Genomic DNA, 20487 nt, shown 5'->3' on the forward strand with positions numbered 1-20487 from the left:
TGGTAGAAACATCCATAAACTCTATACAAGTATGTTGTCCACTCCTCCCTGAAACTGGCTAAAAATTAGAGGAACAAACTTTTACGGTGTAAATGTCCTTTCATTATTCTGCCTGCTAGTGTAGCTTTTGTGTTAATTGGTAATTCTTAATGAGTCGTCTGGTGGTGGAACGTAATAGAGGAGGGACTGTGCTATGTAAGTTAAACCCATAAGTAGAATTTGATTTTGTTTTCTTGAACAGAGAATTATTTACATGGTGAACTGTACAGATGGCTTGTAAAGAACAATTACTCTTCCTTCTTGAAAAACCACTTGATAAATCACAGGCTTCTCTTTCTCTTTTCATCTCTTTTAATGTCTAGGAAATCAAAAAGTTATGCAAATATGTAGTACTCCAATCACACTAAACACCTGGAAAAACATGAGTACTCTTAACAGATTACCTTCATATGCACTTTTTTTTAATTTTTAGTATTTGTTGAAAAACTCCCGAAGTCCTTGGCAATGTTTTTTAATTGGAAATGAGATGTTTTCTGTGTTAAATGCAGTAAATGAATGTTGCATCTTTTGTAATTGACAGAACCAACCTTTCTGAGTGGTTTGCTAAATGCAATATATTAATCTATTGCTTATTACTTTTTTTTTCTGTAATAGGCAATGATAACACACAAAATAGTCAATTAATAGATTTGTTGCTGCTTAAGAGCGGGCTTGAGTTTTAATTGCAAATGGTGAATTGATTGGACTTTCTGGGGGGACAAATATAGAAATCCTGGCTCCTGATTGTTCATGATCACAAATAGTGTTGTGGACTGCCTTGGTGTGTGGAGGTGTTGCTGTTGAGGACATATTGCACAGCTGGTACCTGTGTTACTGTGATGTTGGCCTCGGCTGGACAGCGGGTGCCCACCAGAATTGGTCTGTCACTCCCCTCCTCAGCCATCAGGGGAGAGAAAATGTAACAGAAGGCTCGTGGGCTGAGGTAAGGGCAGGGGGAGATCACTCACTAATTACTGTAACTGGCAAAAGAGACACCACTTGGAAAAACTACTTTATTACCAAGTAAATCACAGAAGGGTAATTTAAAAAAAACCCAATTCTTAAAAACATCTTACCCCCACCCCTCCCTTATTCCCAGGCTCAACTTCTCTCCTAATGTTCTGTACCTACCCCCTGCCCTGCAGCAGCACAGGGGTCAGGGAATGAGGATTGCAATCAATTTGTCACAAGTTATCTCTGCTGCTCCTTCATCCTTCTGCTTTTCCCCTGCTCCAGGATTGGGTCCCTCCCATGGGATACAGTCTGCCACAAACTTCTCCAACATGAGTCTTTCCCATGGGGCGCAGTTCTTCACAGAAGTGCTTCAGCATTGGTCCCCACGGTGGGGTCACAGCCTCCTACTGGCATGGAGTCCTTTATGGGATGTAGGTGGATATGTGCTCCAGCATAGACCTCCATGGGCTGCAGGGGACAGCCAGCCTCACCATGGTCTGCACCATGAGATGCAGGGGAATCTCTACTCCAGTGCCTGCAGTGCCCCCTCTTTCACTGACCTTGGTGTCTGCAGGGCTGTTTCTCTCATTCTTGTGCCTTTGTCTGGCTGCAATTGTGCAGGTTTTTTTACCCTTCTTAAATCTGTTATCCCAGAGGCACTACCACCATTGCTGATGGGCTCAGCCTTGGCCAGTGGCAGATTGGTTTTGGAGCTGTCTGGCATTGGCAGTGTTCTGCATAGGGGAAGCTTCTGGCAGCTTCTCACAGAGGCTGCCTTTGTCCTGGCCACACAAACCCAATACAGTTACAAAATCCTGCTGTGATTCTCTGTGAGAATGAAGCATGTTTGAATGCTTGTCCTGAAAAATTCAGGGTGGCTCTGCTCCTCTGACATACCTTGCTCCAGGACAGCAAAACTTGTAAACATGCATTTGAAACATGACAGCTGTAGCACTGTTGTGTTTTCTACCCTGCAGTCTTCAGGTGTTTCAAGGAAAAAGTGATGCTTTCTTAGCCTGTTTGCTGGAGTTTGGTGATACCAAGACACTGCCTTGCTTCCGTGCAGAGAGTTCTAGGGTAAGGTCTTAAAATTGTTTTTCTGAGGTGTGAAAAGCAACTGAAGTTAAAATACAGTGCATGGCTAGTTCTTCAGGATTGCTTTCTTATGTTTGCTGGATATCTGTATTCTCAAAGAGAATTTTTATTAGCATGTCAGCTGTGGCTACCTCCTCTGTCCTTATTTTGTTGTAGTTCAGCTGATTTTATCCAGATCTGTTAGGAAAACAAGGGTTTTCATTCTCTCCCTGTTGCTGTCTCCTTATTCAGGAGTGTTTTGAACCCATCACTGACTTTGGCGAGAAGCTAAAGATCTCACAGTTACCTTATTTGCCTGAGCTTCCTCAACAGTGATAGGTTGGCTGGGGAGTGGCCAGTGCAGGAAAAGGTTGGGTGTGGACTGCCTTTAGCACCAGAGATGCCAGTGAATCCAGGCGAGTGAAGGCCAGGCCTTGTACTGTCAGCTGAGCAGGGAGTGCCTTGGGGCTTTCCAGCGTCTGGCAGGTGTCACAGACCTCCCAGATGGGGCATGTCCTCCTTGTTCAGCCCAGACAATCTGCATAGGAGCAACTGCTTCACTCATATGAATCTTCCTCATGAAATAAAGATCTGCTGTAGTAAACCCAGTGATTGAGCTGTATCAGATCTTTATTTCATAATGTGGTGAATCTTTATTGATGTGATAATTCTTACATCATGATGTGAAGCCACCATTGATTTAACTGGTGGTCTTCTCCTTTGCTATCCTGTAAGGGGATTAAATTGTATCATGTATAACATGATAGATCATGTGGTGTCCCTTCCTTGCCTCACCCATCCTTGCTTGCCCCTTGTTCAGAGGGGCTGCATGACTTTAGTTATACCTCTGAAAATACAGCAAATTGCAAATTGCATTCCCAACCTTTCATTGCCACTGAAGTCCAACAAAATTTTGGCATCCAAAGGTATGTGCTCTAAAACAGAAAACAGCACCAAATCTGATTATTACTTGTTGAAATTTATTTATTTTTTTTCAGTAAATATTTAATCTTAATGACTTTGTAAACAGCTTGCTGTTTGCATTTGGGGGTAAAAAGAAGAAAGAAACATCAAGAGAAAAACATCAGATTATTTGTTAAGGAAAAAAGCTTTAATACTTGTTAATTGCATGATTTAGAGTCTTCTGTTATTAGCATAACTGTTTAAAGACAAGTCTTTCCCTTTAAGTAGTGAAAAAAAACCCCATATTTTTTAAAATCCATTCCTTAAAAAGCAAACAAAAAAACACCTCACTTCTCCTGAGGTCGAGGCAGTGCCACATCAAAAGAATGTGGATAATGAGACAACATAGGACATAATGTGAAAATTTGAAAATATCCAAAAAATGTGCTGACTGAGCTGATCATGTTGAGCCTGGAGATGGGAAGGCTCAGGGGCAATTTTATCACTGTGTATAAATACCTAATTAGAGAGAATGAGGATGGTGGAGCTGTGCCCACCGAAGGTACAAGAGGTGATGGGCAGAAATAAAAACCCCACAAAGTTCTATCTGAACAAAAGAAAAAGCTTTTTCTCTCTCAGGGTGATCAGATATTGGAAAAGATTGTGTAAAGCCTCAATCTGTGGAGATACTCAAAACCTGATGGGGCATGGTCCTGGGCAGGCTGCTGTCTGAGCAAGGGCAGAAGATCTCTCTAGCAGTCTTCAATGTTTTTGTGAATTACACTGAAATTCACTGCGTGTAAAAGCTGTGAAATGTCCATATCATGTAGGATGGGTAATTGTTTAGGAGGTAAGCAGCTGGTGTTCAGCACTTTTTCAGGCTGTCTGTGATGTAGGGACTTGAATGAAGTTAGGCTCTGAGAAAGGTTACTTGCTACAAAGTTCTACATGTGGCACGTCACTGAATTCATACCAGAGTCCTCCCGGTGGAGGAGCATATTGTGATGTAGAGCATATTGTGATATAGAGCATATTGCAGGCTCTGTACAATTTTTCCTAGGCTGGTTGGGTTCTTAAGAATGAGAAGGTCTTGTTTTCCAGTGGTTGTGAAGGTTGGTCTGAGCTTGGTCTTCTAGATAATATAATGCAGCTGAAAACAGAGATATATGCTCAGCAAACGGTCAGAGAGCACATCTTCTTTGGGATTTTTTTGACCCATACCTATAGAGTCCCCAAATAAGTATTGGGAAGGTTCAAGCTAAGGCTTGAACCAGCACAAATCTTCCTTTAAATACAGATCATATGCTTAATTCTTAAAGAGCTATATAAGTAGTTATTTCAGAGAAAGTAGTACTGTGCACATAAGCTTGTTTGCCTCTTTTCCAAGATAATTGGTGGTATTTTAATACTGTAATGGTTTGGACTGGGCCAGGGTTAAACCACATCAAATACATGCTCTATTTGCCCAAATGAGTTTATTCCTGGGGCTTTCTTTGGTTGTTTTTTATTTTTTTTTCTTTTTAAATTCTTTTTTCTTCTGATGAATAGCTAACTACTAACAAAACAACATTCTGTAGTAGAAGTCTGTATCGACCTCAATTTTTGTCCACTTTTGGCTTTTAGTCATCTTATTGTTAACTTCTGCAGTTGTTTTAATGAGAACACAGCCCATCCCATCCAGTCTTAAAAAACATCTTCGCAGTGAAAGATTTGGTGCAGAATACTCTTTCTACAGATTCATATCACTGTTTATACTTCTAAAAAAATATTTACCTTACAATGGGATTCATTTTGAGAGCTTCCTAAACACATACTGTTTTTCAGGCTATATGCAGAATCCAGTAATGGAGAGAAATATAATTTCTAAATGCTAAAATGCATACCATCATATATGAACCAATAACCAGCACAGTATGATCTGAAGAAATGACTTCCCCCTATACAGTGCATGTTCTTTAAAGAGAGCAACCACTGCTTTCTTGCTCATTGTAATTCACACTGCGTCCAGCACTACTGGAAAACTAATGAAAATGCTGGGAGTATGAGGCTTTATTTTACTGTTGAGAATTCTCAGTGGTTACAATATTATGTTGTGCCTAATTCTCCTGGTACCACATTTTTTTTAACAGTGATTTCTATTTTCAACCCAGTGATCCATTTCATGCATTAACCCCCTAAGTACTGAGTGCACTGTGTAGCACAAAGGAGCTTTCAGAGCAAAATGCTTTTACTAGGTTAATTGTAAATAGGAAAAATCTGCTCAATCAGTTAGAAATCTTATAAGCACAGGCTCAGTGGCATGGAAATCTGGGAAGCAGTGCTTTTTAAGTCCACCTCAAGAAGATCAAAGTGCAGGAATAAAAGGAGGAGGTGCTGGTTAATTTTTTCATCTGAAACTGCATGATATGAAGTGATGCAACTGTTGCCATAGTAAAGTTATATTGAATTGACTACAAGCCAGTCAACACCACTATGTAATATCTCCCCCACCCCCACAAGCAAAGCAGAAGGATAAACACTTCTTGATTGATTTTGTTTTCCCCCTTATAATAAGGAATTATAGGAACCGGTTTTAGAACTCTCTTTAAAAAAAATAAAATTGCCAGCAGTGAAAAGTCAGCTAATATTTTTTGGATTTGGGGCATACTGTGTTTCCGATATAATTAATGTTTTTTCTCAGAATTGTCATTCATGAAGCACCTTCAATTGCCAACTGTGAGATAAAGGAGTCATCTGCTCAGTTAACTGGGGGAGTATTAAAATGTGGAAGATAATACCACTAGAATATTTTAAATTGTATCTTTACACATTTGTTTAGGTTTTGGCAGAATTTACTTTCATCCTTGCCTTGTTACTAAAGTGTAATTTATCATGCATCTGAAGAATTCCCTTATTTCCCTCTCTACTTCACCCAACATACACGTACATTCGGGGATTGAGAGACCAGGAAATATCACATGTCATGGTCTCTGTTTCTTAGTGTCTAATTTTAGGAGACATCTAGGAGCAATAATACATGGTGGTTATAAAATAAAAAATAACTTCTGGTTGTGTTAATGTTCATATTTGCATGGTTCAGGAGTTCTGTTAAGATGGGGTCAGTATCTGAAGTGTTGCTACATTCTTAAAGCCATTAAAACATCAAACAAATCTGAATTCTTGTGACCAGAGCGGCCAGACGTGGAGTACAGAGGCTCATCGATATTAGGATCTGTTTCTAACAGTGCCCTCCTGCTGTGTAGGAGGTGAGGGATGACAGCCTTATTCAGAGGCCTTCTTTTGCTTCATAGGTTCTTAATTTCTTCTTGTTGCAGCACTTGAAAACTTTGAGTAACACCTTAGGGCCAGATGCTGCAGTGTGAGCCTAAACTTTCACCTCCACTTGAAAGAGTCTCAAGTGCCCCACCTGACCTCCAGGTGCTGATTTCTGTCAGCTCCTGTGTCTGTGTCATGTCTGCTGGTCTCCAGGGTTGTTTAAGATGCACGGTGCATCTCGCATGGCTCTCAATTTTGTTAAGTAATCTTGCTCCAGGCAACTGATACCCTCACTAATGTGATTTGCTCTTTCAACTTTTCCAGAGAAGCAGGTGTACTTTAAGGGACTTTATTTAATTTGAAAGGCCTCCATGTGCTTATTTTGTGCTGTTGCTTTAGTGGGGGGAAGGCAAATTGGATGAGTGTTTCTTGCCCACTGAAGGCAGAGACGCTGCTGTTGCTCTTAAACTTGTGAAAGAACGATCTCCCTCATGGCTGTATTTCACAGACAGGCTTCTCCATCAGTACTGGAGGCTTGGCCATGTCAGGAGGGTTGACTATGGCCATTATTGTGGAGGATAGGTGGTGCCTTCTATGTCTACAACCTGTGTCCTTGTGTGTCCTGAATATCCAGGCTGAAAATAGATGAATGATTAACTTTTTTTAAATGAACGCCCCACAAAACCCCTTCCTTACTTATTAGGTATCTGAAAAATCTAATTTTCTCCATTTTTGCAGGGAAGTATATGCAGCTGTTAAAACTTGCCTGATCTTGTGATAGAACTAAGTATCTTAAATCAGCAACAACAAGCTGAAATCCCTGCCTGCAACTGGTCCCAAGGCCTTGAATTTGATTGGATACTTTAAAGGGAGCGGGCTTTAAAAACAGCTTTCTTGCGTTAGAAGCTTGGAATTCACCTAAAAGATGAGAAACAAGAAATGAAAGTATTATTTGAAGTGAGCCTGGGTGAAGGGGAGCAGCTGTAGATACTTGTGGCCCTTCCTGTCATTCAGAGTGCAGTGTGACACAGCACTGCTCAGCACATTACACAGCGATAGCAAAGCCCTAGAAGAGAATTGTGGCTCCTTGATGTGCATAGGAAAGTGCAGATTTGAAAATGTAACAAATAAGCAGTGGACCTCACTATCCTTGGCAAACTGAGAAACAAAATTTCAGGGATATAGAGAGGAATGAGTAGGCCAGAGAGCACCTTGGTGGTCAAAGAGTGTGTGTCTGAGTGGAGAGCTCAAAGAGACAGGTGGCCTGGCCACAGTGATAGGGCTAGGATCTCCTGCAGCACCACGTGGAAATGGATAGGAGTAAGGAACAGCTACATTTATCAAAGGTAAGACTTATTCTTGCAGCCTGTCTAAAAATGTTTTTTTATGATGTTGCACAGACACAGATAAGGTTTCTGCTGTGAAAGTATATGAATACAGTTGAAAAAATGGTCAACCTGAGTGTGTGCCATTTCAGTTCAATTCATTTGAAGCAAAATGACTTTTCCTTATTTTTTCTCTACCTCTTTATTGGAGACATCAAAGCTGTGGCTACTCAGGTGTCCCCTTTCCCCACTAGCTGATGTTTTCCTGCATTCTCTGAAAGCATATCAGAGTGCTGCCCCATTCAGTTGCTTTTGACTAGGAATGTTGATTCTCCTTTTGTCCTCCCCCCTCATGTAAAAATAAGGCTTTGGTAGTCAGAAGTGTCCCTGGGGAGGCCTTGTTCTGCAAAATATAGAACAGATTGAGGTGATTGGTACTGCTCATCCTGCTTCCCTGTTATCTACTGAAGCGCTTTCTTATTAAAGCATTGGCCCGATATGTTTATGCTAGTGAGTTATTAGAAAAGCAGTTGTTGAAGAAGCATCTGTCAGCTAAGTTGCACTGATTTATCACTATTGATTAGTAAGTGCTTATCATTATGTCTATTGACTACTTCCGTGGACTGACATTTTTAAGAGATTATTTTATTTTATGGCATCCTCTGGCTATTACCAGTAAGACAAAGCCTCCTGTATTTCAAATGAGCTCATTCATTATTTTTCATTGTCTTTTCTATTACAGCCATTATCTTACATCATGTAGATGTAGTAGAAACAATATTTATAGGACACAGTTCAATCTCTATTAAAAGGAAACCTTTCCAGATTCTACCCTGTGAGAAAGAAAGATTGCTGTTCTTTTAAGGAGATAAAAAGGGGAAAAAAATAGCATGCCAAAACCAAACCATATGTGTTGCAGAAACAGCATCTTATCTAGTACTTCTTTAAGGCAAAATTTGCACCCTTCATTTACATAATAAAAATGTAATCAGAGTAGCACCATCAACATCAATGTTATGTTGGGCTGACTCTGGATCAGAACTGCATATGAAACTTTAGCCCACATGTGAGTAAGTGGTGAAGGTGGTGATGTGGAATATGTATATTATTGCTGGTCTCTATTTGTCTTCATGGTTGAGATTACATTTTAAAGATCATGGAGGGGCCTGTGTGTAAAGAGCCTACTCCCCCATCCCTGCCAAGCATTTTCTCAGCTCTTTTTCCTGGTATTTCACTAACTTTTACCAAGAGGGAATGCATGATGTTGCCATTTTCAACATCAAACCTTAATGAATTCAATCCTCATATTCTAGCCTTGTGTTTGGAGGAAAACCCAAACACTAAAAAAAAAAATGTAGATGTCTCTTTCCTGTGATTATTGATGAGAACTGTATTTTGAGTGATAAAAAACAGAGGAGATGCAAAGGGTTGCTTCATCAGAAGAAAACAGCAGGAGCAAGTCTCTTGAGGATTGCCCCATCTATAGCTGTTGCAGAGAAAGCAGACCTTGATAAACCCTGTGCACAGGTCAGAGCTTTCTCCAAGCCTGAGAATTACTAATGGGAATCCATTTTGCCCTCTAGAGATAGCCAAAGGTGGGGTGGGCTGACTCACTATTAAATGAACATGGCTATAAATGTACACAGGCATTTAAAGCCTTCTGCTGTATAGATTAGATTTTCAGCTTTCAGGATCACATTTTCATGGAATATTTTTCATATAAAAAATGCAAGTAGCCAAGTGCTATGCTCCTAGAAGGGAAAAGAAATGCTGTTCTTTTCACGTATGCACGTTAGCTTTCCAGTGTATGCATTCACTCTTTCATTCATTACTGCAGATGAGTATGACTGGTTTTTTTTGAGCCAGCTGGCCTGGAGTAGGAGCATGCATTGGTGGGAACTTCAGACAATAGTGGTAAATGTTAAGATGTCTGTGTCTGATCTGTCTGCACTTACAGGAAACTTAGCTGATGGCAATGTAGTCCCTGATCATTGAATGAAGGACTTTGAAATTAGAAAAGAACTTTTTTTCAGGAAAGATGGAAAATAAAATAAATCTCCTTTATAAAATGTTGTAGTGTCATTAATTCAAAACTTTTATGCGATGGATGAGCCCGCATAATGTTATATGGAAAAAACTTGCCAAAGCTTACTCTAAAGTCTCATAAACTCTCCATATGGAGAAATGATACAGCGCAAGCTTTCTCAGACCAAAGAGTTTAGAATTATATATAATCTGTGTCTAAGACCACTGACAATCAGTACAGATATAGAACTTTTCTCTGATTTTACAGATGCTGGGATTTGGGAGAAAATTTTTTTCCAGTCAAATCTCAGCATGTAGGCTAAAAGCTTCTTGCCACCAAAAGAGGTGAAATAGGGGCAGCAAAATGTTGGTAAGCAAGTAGTTCTTTGCCTTGTCTTTCAGGTTTCATTGTCCTGTGATTATTTTAGATGTTTCAGGCTGCATGGCAATAATAATACTGAAATATATCCAAATGAAATGAGTTTTTTCTTCTTATTTCATTTTTTTCTGTGATTTTTTTTTTCCTTCTTTCTATTTGTATTTTCTTTTATTAATATTAATTTTTCTTTAGTGCTAGTAGTGTAACAACTCCTGGAATATACTTTAGAGATTGTGAAGTCTCAGAAGATTTCTAAGGTTTGAATAACACCAAAATGTCCAGTAGACCAGAGATGTCTGTACATAGAAGCAGATGATAATTCTCTATTGTAGGTCCTTGAGAGGGATGTAGTTTTGGAGGGAGAGAACAGCTGCTGTGGAACTGGTGTTTTGGGTTTTCTATAGGGGTAGACAGACCTATGTGAGATGGGAAAAGCTCCTGGTGGAGACATGGAGGGTTCAGCTCTGGTGAGTAAGAGAAGCTGAAGCAGCATAACAAGGTGAGAGGGAGAAAGCACTTTGCACTGAGTTCATGTTTAAAAAACTGAAGTATTTCCAAAACCTGCTGTAAAATGGAGCTAAAATAATATGTAAGATTTAACTTAAAAAAATCTTATTTTTTCTTCTACACCAAATTAATTTTGACTTTTACTCAATTTTTAGATTATTAGTGGCATGGCAGTATTAGTATTTAATGACATCCTTGATGCTTTTGTACAGCCTAGATACTCAATTGTAATACTAAATCAAGTGATTGTGGTATCTTGCCATTCTGGGCTATGAGTGGAAATCTGCTATCACTGATGGTATGAATGAATATGGGGAAAACTCATGAGTGAATGAAATAAAATATGTTTTACAACAGATGTTGCTGTGAAAGAAAATATTTTGATTTAAGAAAAAAACATTCCAGGTGTTATTTTAAATTAGTTAATAATACTGAGGAAAAATACAGTGCCTTCAAAGACATACTGCCATCGAAAATTGTTTAATGATAATTTTTGGTCAGCTGTAGTAGCAGTTTTCTTTTAAGGGAATGCTGTAATGGCAATTTATATATGTATTTAAATACAACGAATCTCTCTGACAGAAATGTGAATGTCAACAAGATAGGATAGGTTAACATAAGAAAAACAGTGCTAATGAATAATAATATGCATTATACCATTAATGATAACTTGTCCCTCACAGTGCAGGAAAATAAAGGGGAGGTCACAGGAGAGAAAAGAATGAACAAAAATGTATCTGTATATACTGGGGTCTCTTCTCTCCCTCCTCCTCAGGCATCCTACATCTGCAATCCTTTCTCTTGTTAGGAAACTAATTATACAGAGGTTGCCAACCCAGTTCTCTTTCAAGTATTAAAACAGTGGAGCATCTTTCTCAGTACAGGTAGTAATTAGCAGTCACCTAGTTGCAAGGCCAGCACAGTCGTTTAGGTATTGTGCTCAGAGAGCATTGATTTGAATGAGAGCAGTAGAACAGTTCACATTCATTCCTGATGAATTTTTTTAGTTCATCATGTGGCTGATTTCCCCTGTAGTGATGCCTTTTCCTGGTCTTAAAATCAAGAGGCATACACGGTTAGAAGGGGAAAAGGGATTTTACCTTGGTATTTATTTTTAAGGATCCTTAGGTGTACACGTCCAGGTCATATGCATCGAGATGTACCCCGCCGAGTCTTTCCCTGTGTCTCTGTGTCTCTCCTCCTCTCCGTGTGTGTCCCCCAACACTGGGTATAACATTATAGGCTTTACTAATTAGCATAGCTATCAAAGATTCCCCAATGAGAGGTTCAAGTGAGCCTCCCCTCCCCAAGGAGCCTTCCCCTGGATGGTTCTATCTTGGTTTACAGAATGTGTTCTGGAGAGGACCTTGGGGTCTGGGGCACACTGATCCCTAGCTACGAAGCTTCTAAAATGTTTAGTCTCTTAGCTTAACAAACAAGTCCAAGAATGTAGGCAAAAAGCACTAGGAATACAGAAGCTGTAAAAAGGTATAACAGGGGTATAAAAGAAAAGGCAAAAATCTTCATGGCATCAGTAGTACATTGCTTTTTCTTATGTCCCCTGTTTCTATGCTTATTTTGCTATCTGCTGTGTAAAGTCGTTCACCGAGCTCATGGCTCTGTGAGATGTGCAGTCTTCTCTCCCTTTGGCTGATGGATTACCACCTCCACTCAGGTCTGGGGACTGTTTTGGGTGAAATAGCCATGAGCTAGAGGAACAGTCAGTCCTTCCTCTATAAAGAGCTGAACGTGGATTTAGTAGTCCATGTGATGGTAAATAGATAAGATGCTTTAGTAAATCAGTTCTGGCCAAATCACCACAGTCTAGAAGGCTGCTTCTTGTTTTTAATGCTTTTGGAAAGCCAGAGGTTAATTAACTTCACTCCTCTTGAAAACAGAAAATCTCTGCAGCAGCTACTGACTATGTCTTTAATTATTGCATGCTCTGGAATCAAAACGGTGTGTGGTTTATGAAGTCAGCTCTGTTTCAATGGCATAATTAATTTATTGAAATGAAATTTTAAAGCTTAGCACTGGAGTATATTGTTGGCCTTGCTAATCATAAATGACTGACATGTTCTGGTGTGTTCCCTTCACTTTCTCAATCCTTATTTACTCATGGACTGTAATTGGTTAGTAAGATACTCATTCCAAGAAGAATCTTAATCACTCTCAAGGCCTGGTTCTGTGTTCAGGTATGAACACACAGTTTCATGTGCCTGAAATCAATGTCAGGCTTTCCTCAAAATTCTGTAGCAGATATTCTACAAACATGACCATTCTCTCAATTTGTAGAAAAGAAATGGAGAAAAGGTAAGAGAATCATATGAAGAAAAACCCTCATGAAAAAAAATTATTATAAAATCAGGGAAATATTCAAATAATAGCAGGGTTTGTTCTTACAGTTTGCCTGAAAAAAAATTCCCTTCTATTCTAATGGTATATATTGTATGGAGATGGCACTTGCTGTTATTGTCTACTAGAGTACTGAACAAAGTCCTGGTAAAATGAGCACTGTCCTAGAAGTTTGTGGTTCTGCGCCCAGCCTTTTCTGAGTCTGCTTATGAACCATCACATGTTCCATTTTTCACTGTTGAGAGAAGTCTGTACTATGCTTAAGAAAGTCGATGCCGTTGAAGAAGTGCTCGCAAGAGTTTCTGAATTTTCTTTTCAGACAAGACTGGCTCCTGTATTTAATTATTAACTTCTTTAATTATTTATGGGTTTGGAACCAAATATTCATGTCTTTCTGTAAATGATTCTTCAAGATATCAAAGATTTCTCCCTGTGCACCTTGAAGCATGGGCTACATTGTGGCAACACTTTCTGTTGAAAGCCTGCTTTAGATGGCTGTCTTATTTAATCCTCATTATCAGTGTTTTGTTTCATCCTGTGCAAAACAAGAAGTCATGATTCTCAATGTACATTTTTCAGAGCCTCTGGTGGTTTGTTTCAGAGTTTTGGAAAATTGATAAAAATATTTTAGGAGGAGAGAGGGGAAGGCAGCAGGTGATCTAGATGAATGCCAGACTTGGCTGGGCACTGTATGACTTCATATACTTTTCTGTGTATTGTTATGTGTATGTTGTTGTTAATGGTGGATGTAGAAGTAAGTTTGGTGATTTCTTTTGATCTCAGTTCTGCCCTGGGCTATTCTGTAAGTGGGACAACATTGCAGCAGTAGCAGTGTCAGGATGCAGAATCCATGTATGCTAGCAGCAGGGGACAGCTACAATGCAGGGATAGTTTTCCAGGAGCTTTTTTGAGGGACTCCGTTTTTCTTGTCCCAGTTTCAGTGGATGAATAACACACGGTTAAAAGAGGATTTATTAGTCACTGGCCATTCTGCTGTCAGGCTAGAAGACATGGAAAGTGACCCACTTCCCACTTCTCTAGGTGACATTTCTTCTTCAAGAGTGGTGCTTATATTTTATTCATTTGTACAGATAAGTACATGGAGCTTAAAGGATGGTTACCCTACTTCTCCCCTGAGTAGTGTTCTTGTTTTAAAATACCTAAATAAATGAAACATTGTTATTCTATTAGTTGGTTTGGTTCTCTCTAGTTGTTCTTTCGGATTTAAAATGTGCTGTGCGTGTTCATATATACAAAAGTACATGCTTGTAGTGGTTGAAGGCTTTTCTAATGGCGTGGAAAATTTTTGTTTAAACTTTGCCACCCATAAAAATTGGTATAGTTTACATTCAGAGTTGTCTTATGTTTTTTGGTGTTCTCTGTGGTTGTGTAGGCTTTGGAGATCAGCTTCATGCCACTACAATTGTTGGCAGGTATTCAAGCCTTAAAATAATTGCCCATCTGTGTAACTCTCAGTGAAAAATTAACCATTCAGAAAGAGTAGCTGTGACATAATTTGAAGTCTGATTTGACAACATGTAAGATAACAGAGCAAAGTGAGAGGTAACATAATACACAGTCTATCAAGTAAGATTGTTCAAGCATCTCTGAATTAATGATTCATAGAAATGGCAACTTCAATAATCAAGAGCCAAAAAAATCCAAGCAGAATTTAAAGAAAACTCTGAACATGAAAGAAGATGTAATCAAATGTTTCCTAGCAGAAAGAACTGTACAGAGAGGAATGCAAAATTTGTGTATGTTGGGGGGTGGGTGGGAGGTTGGAAAAGGCTGGAGGGGAAAAGAAAAAGTAATATTTGAGAGAAATAGGGAAATAAAAAAATGTTCTTGCTATCTGTGGGTAGCCAAAGTTTGTGAGAATCAGCTTTCTGATAAACTGCTGGTTTTGATCAACAATTAAGGGATGATAGTATCAGGAAATGTCTTTCTCTGAGCCCTTACCTCTCGTAACTCATTACTTTGATGAATGTCAAAATGCTGATATGGGTTTCTTCTGCAGCTATGTGTCTGAATGGTACCTGTTTGCTCTAGTCCATTCAGGGTGAACTGAAAAAAAAAAATAACCTCTGGTGGGGTGGTCGGTGCTGTGTGTGGCATCCTCCTGTGCCTGAAGAGTATAGACTAGAGAGGAATTTCTGTCTCTTCAGATACTGAAACTCTTTACCATTAATGATTCCACCCCTGCTCCTGTATTACAACCTAATGTTTCTTCAGGGTCTGAGGTTGGGCCTACCACTGAAGAAACTGGGATGGTTAAAGACAGAGAAGTAGGGTTAGATGTGACTGGTTGCATGTCCCTGAATCAAGCACAGCACGGGTGTATGATCTGGTCTTTGAAGTCCCAAGTATTGGAGTACTTTGAGGCATTTGAAAGACCTTTGGCTGCACCAGAAACTCCAATTATGTCAAAATTGAATACTGTTGTTTTCTCTGTGTTTGAAAAATATATCTTCCCAGTCAGCTCTGCTGTTTAGCCCCAGCCAGCAGCCAAGCCCCAGGCAGCCACTCACTCAGTCCCCTACCAGTGGGATCAGGGAGAGAATTGGAAAAGAAAAAATGAGAAAACTCATAGGTTGAGACAAAAATAGTTTAATAGGGAAGGCAGAAACAGTGCACAGAAGCAAAGCAAAACAAGGAATACATTCACTGCTTCCGATGGGCAGGCAGGTGTTCAGTGAGTTGGGAAGACTAACATCATCACTCTGAACATCCCCCTTCCTCCTTCTTCCCCTAGCTTTATATAGTGAGCATGAGCTGTATGGTATGGAATATCCCTTGGGTCAGCTGTGTCATCTCCCCACTTCTTGTTCACCCCCAGCCCACTTACTGGTAGGGTGGGGTGAGGAGCTGAAAAGGCCTTAGATCCATGTAAACAGTGCTCAGTATTAACTAAAATATCCCTGTGTTATCAGCACTGTCTTTAGCTCAAATCCAACACACAGCCCCATACCAGTTACTATGATAAAAATTAATTCTATCCCATCCAAAACCAGCACAGCTATGCATCTCTAAAGTGGAAGGTGGGACTTGATCTGCTGGGGAAAAGCCGTGTCTTTAGCTATCTGAGATGACTTTATAACCACAGCCCGACTGTTTGTCCTTCTCACTTCTTGATCTTGACAGGAAATTCATTTGAGACATGAGCAATATTTTTCTGTCCATTTAGCAAATAACCCAAGATAATTTAGGAAAGTATCTTGGGAAAGGCATCTTCTAGTTTGTTAAATTGTCTCTGCAATGAACTTTCCTGTAGTACTAAAGGCTTGGATTCAGTCATGTTCCAGGAATGCTTAGATGTGAAATGTCTGTAATTTGTAAATGACGTGTTATTTTATATGTGTGTGTGATATAGTCTGACATATGACTCACATCTAAGAGCATATGTTCACAAACTGCCAGAGAAAAAGCATTTCCTTGCCAGGCCAGTGGCTGATCTTCAGATCTACCAATTCATGTACCGTCTATTTCCTCTTGTGCTTTGCTTAAATGCTCTAGTGCATTTGGGTCTCTGAGAGGTTATTTGTCTATATAGGAATGTGTGCCTACATGTGTGTGTGAATAAGCATATATATGTATCTTATATGTATAGGAGTATAAATGTATTGATGCATGCTAGTTCCAATATGCAGCCTTCTTGGGTTGAACCATTGCTAGTAAAATCTGTCATCTAGAAAACATGAAATGCATGAGGAAAATAAAAAATCCCAAGGAACGACTCTGTTAACTAAAAAGTAAATTTATCCATTTACTGACTTACGGATTTACATATTTTTGTTAAACACCAAATTTGTGAATTTTGAAGCAGGTTTTACTTGTTTTCTTCATTAGACTTTTTGTGAAGGTTAACCTATTGAATTAAGTAAAGAGAGTAAATTGTTGAAAAGAGTAAGTGATGGAGAAATGCATGAATAGTTTTACAGATTAGTCATCAGAGCTCCTGTAAGGCAGAAGGAGGAAGCACAGCTCTACTTCAAAACATTGTTGCTTTCCAGGTGCTTTGATCAGTGTGTCAGTTCCAATGACAGCTTAAATAGCTTGGCTGTGTGCAGGATTTTGTAAGAGCAGCACATAGTGAATATGTGTATTAATTATATATATATATAGAATGAATTTTATAGTTTATTAATTTAAATATTGCCACCTTGTTTTTTTATTTCTGTGTCCAGGAAGTTATGTTGTGGAGAGCAGAGATCGCAGTGGAACAGTAGTGATTGGTTACTGGTTCATGTTTTTTAGGATTGTAGAGTCTTAAATTATTTTTTTCCTTTAATACATTGTGCATGCTAAACTATTTGAGATGTTGCACAAGGTGGAGAGTAAAGGCCAAGCAAACTTTTATGTTTTATGTATGAGTTGTTCTGTCATTAAGCAGAAATGATACTTGATGAGCAACTTGCACATGCCCTGTGTGGCTAAAATAGGCATCCACACAGTGATTATAACCAAATAAGAGGCTTAGCTTAATATAAAATTTGCTTGCACTCAGCAAAATGATTTTGAGAGTATATGGCTATGTTTGTTTCATTACTTTTCTCTGGGGAACAAGAGTGATGCTTATCAGAAATCGTGTTTTGTTTCAGCATCTACACAAACTACAAAAAATGGGCAACTTTTGGAGGTCTGCAGTAGCAAAGGTGTCACAGCAATACTGTAACTGCTGGGTTAATTGTGTGAACTTGGTCCAGTGCTATTTGAGGTATACTGAATGTATGTGCACAGTAAACAATGAATTTTTGAACTTCTAGAATATGCAAATACTTTAGCAAACTAAGCCACATTTCAATTTAAATTAATTGGAGCTGTAATGTCCCACCACCAAAAATTACTCATGAGCTTCCTTCCACTTGTACAAACAAAATGAATAAATCAGTGAGAAATCTTCATTTGAGAACAAAGGGGGGATAATGTCAATCCTTGGTTGTTGGATTATGTAATGCCACTGACAAGCCCTAAGGCCAAATAAAACCTAATTGTAACACTGAGTTATGCTCTGAGCAAAGTAACCTGCTAATTTAACTGTAAACCTGTTTCTTTTCTTGATATACTCAATTTAGAGCCATAGAATTACAGCTGGGTGAGCCCAGATCAGGTGAGGAAAATGTTCTGTTTCATCTCTAAAATAGTCCACATCAGCATATTTCTCTCTGCCTTGTGACGTTTTGCTGGAGACTTCTGCAGGTGATGCTTCTAAGGAGAAATTTCTGTTTCAGAAAGGTTAAGTTGGTGTCTCCATCGCTCATAGGTCATTAACCCCGTTGGTGCCAGGTTTCTCATGTGACTGCAGGCAAACACGAACCATCTCTGGCCTCTCATTGTTATTGCCTCCTCTTCAGCCCCCAGCCACCAGCACACCACATGGCTTGGGCAGTGTGTACAGTGAAAGCAGAGTGGATCTGCCACCATCTCCCATCTCGGCAGCAGGAAAGGCTTCTCCCAGGGCTGGCACTTGGTGCCAATATCCAACAAGTCCAGGGTTGCCTCCTGACCCCGTGCTTTAGGCCACAGAGTTGCTCTCACCGTACAGCAGAAATGCAGTTGTCTTTCTAGGGTTTGTGCAGCTCTCCTATCACCTAGGTGTCAACATAGATAAATTTTTACTTTTCATTGTCCTTCAGAACAGCCCATGAAAAAACATGGCAAGTCATGGTTTGGTTATTAAAGATATCAGGTACAGGGAAAATGAACGGTGTGAAAGGTATTGGATAAAATAAAATTTAAAAAGCCAACTTGTAAAGAGCTTAATATAAATATTATAATGAAAGAATAAAAAGTAAGAATGCCATAGGAGAATCTCAGTAGCATAATTCCTACATATAATATTCCATGATAGCAAAATAAAATAATGCCATACAGGAAAGATATGGGAGACTCCACAGGGAGTAGGAATAGAGACTGTGGAAGTATTTAGATGACTTTTCAGAGGAAATTGCAAGAGAAACTGTTGAGAGAGTAGACTCATTTTGTGAAATTATAATCCAATACACCATCTGGGAATGTGCACAGTTCCAGCTGAGCAAGACGTCTTAGTGGTTTGGTGTGATAAATGCTAACTCATTGTAAAATCCCATTTTCCTGATGCTGTTAATTTATTTCTTCTGTTGAGGGTGAAAAATAGACATAAATATACATAGCTTTATGTCTGAAAAAGAGAGTAGTAAGAGTAGAAAGTAAATGAAAATATTTTCAGTACCTTGAATTGCTGAAAATTCACCATTTGTCAGGAAAACTAATTAGTGTCTTAACTACATTGCACTTCATGAACTACATTGATTTAAATGTTGGACACAGAATGCATATTTTCATTTATGTATTTTAAAAGAAGTTGATGTAATTTGCTATGATATGGAATGTCTATAAAATGCCCTTTGCAAAATTGTAATTTTCAATATATTTCTTGTCCATTGTGTATCAGAGGGCCTAAATCAAGTCTTTAAAAACAAATAGGTTAGGTTTAAATTACCAGTAAATGAGAAGTAAGAGGTTTGCAGATCCTGGTTTTTGGATGCACTTCAACCCCAAGTAAGTTACCATTGCCAAGGCAATTCCTTTTTCTCATGGGTTAGCAAAATGGGAAAAGCTCTGACTTTTTGGATAATAAAAGCTTTAGCAATCTAATGTGACTATGTTAGTATGCACTAATAGTTATGCAGCATGCAATTTATTTTTCATTAGTACACTGTGCACGTAATTTCAAATTGTATTGTTTATAATAAAAGAAAATGCTTAGTGATGGTTACAGGTGCTTTGCATTTGGAGCCTCTAAAGAGTGTTGTTAATCTAGATATTTATGTCTTTTTAAACTTGGTTTGTTACATCAGCAAATAATTTTGGGGAAGAACAGCTGCTGGTTTGTCTCCTCGTGCATACCTGAAGCCATCTCAGAACTCAGCTTGAGGCTTGGTCTGTCCCTTGCCAAGAGGTTGTGGGGACTGGGTGTTCTCTCAGTCAGCCCCTGCTGCCCCAGGGCTGTGAGCACCCATGCAGCACGTGGGGAGACTTTGTAATCATCTTCTCCATAAAAAACCATCCTGGTCATACACAAATTCCTTTTAGTGGATGCTTTTATTCATCAATGATATTTTTAGCAAAAGTCTAAACAGAATGGATCCCCTTCTCAGTTCTGCCTGTTTTCCTTGTTCCCATGCCCGTTGGGCTCTGTCTCTTACCCATTCTTTCCATGTTTGTCCCACCCCACTGAGCGCTCCCCAGGGCTCTGAGCTCTGGTGTCCTTCCTGCTGGAGAAGTGCTAGAAGGTTTCCTGATCCTTGGCTTCTGAGCTCACAAAGGTGCAGGCAGTCCCTCTTGCCCCCAGTGCTCTTTGGGGGAGGAGGGGAGGGATATGGGGGTGTTAACTGTGGCCTGCAGGAGATCATGGGAAAAACGGAGCAAGATGCAAAATGGGAAGCTGACTGGCTTAAGGTTGTTAAGTGAGGCAAGCTAGGATTGTAATTGTTTTTAATTACCAGCTGTGAAGCAAGCACACTGAGTTGAGTCTGTGAGTGAAACCTTTATCTCCTCTCCAAATTCTGAGTTAGTACCAAGCCACAGTGATTTTCAAGGGTTGCACTGAATGTTGCTATGGTAGTATCGGTATAGATGAGAATATGGAGAAGAGGAGTAAGGAAAAAACCCCAACCCTGAAATTTTGGA

The 20487-nt window shown here is 39.3% G+C and overlaps 1 protein-coding gene across 3 annotated transcripts in view; it reads left to right on the forward strand.

The window, feature by feature from the left end:
• Nucleotides 1-20487, forward strand: part of SMYD3 (SET and MYND domain containing 3) — a 371713-nt gene that overhangs the window by 95820 nt on the left and 255406 nt on the right. Inside the window, exon 1 of one of the 3 annotated variants that reach the window (XM_017740197.1) lies at nucleotides 1903-2070. The exons of the other annotated variants lie outside the window; for them this stretch is intronic. Coding sequence (XP_017595686.1) covers nucleotides 1933-2070 — 138 coding nt within the window. The 5' untranslated portion in view covers nucleotides 1903-1932. Of the gene's footprint in view, nucleotides 1-1902; nucleotides 2071-20487 lie in introns of those variants that run through there. 3 annotated transcript variants of the gene reach the window in all.

This window comes from Corvus brachyrhynchos, unplaced genomic scaffold (assembly GCF_000691975.1).
Source record: "Corvus brachyrhynchos isolate BGI_N302 unplaced genomic scaffold, ASM69197v1 scaffold31, whole genome shotgun sequence".
NCBI classification, from domain to species: domain Eukaryota; kingdom Metazoa; phylum Chordata; class Aves; order Passeriformes; family Corvidae; genus Corvus; species Corvus brachyrhynchos.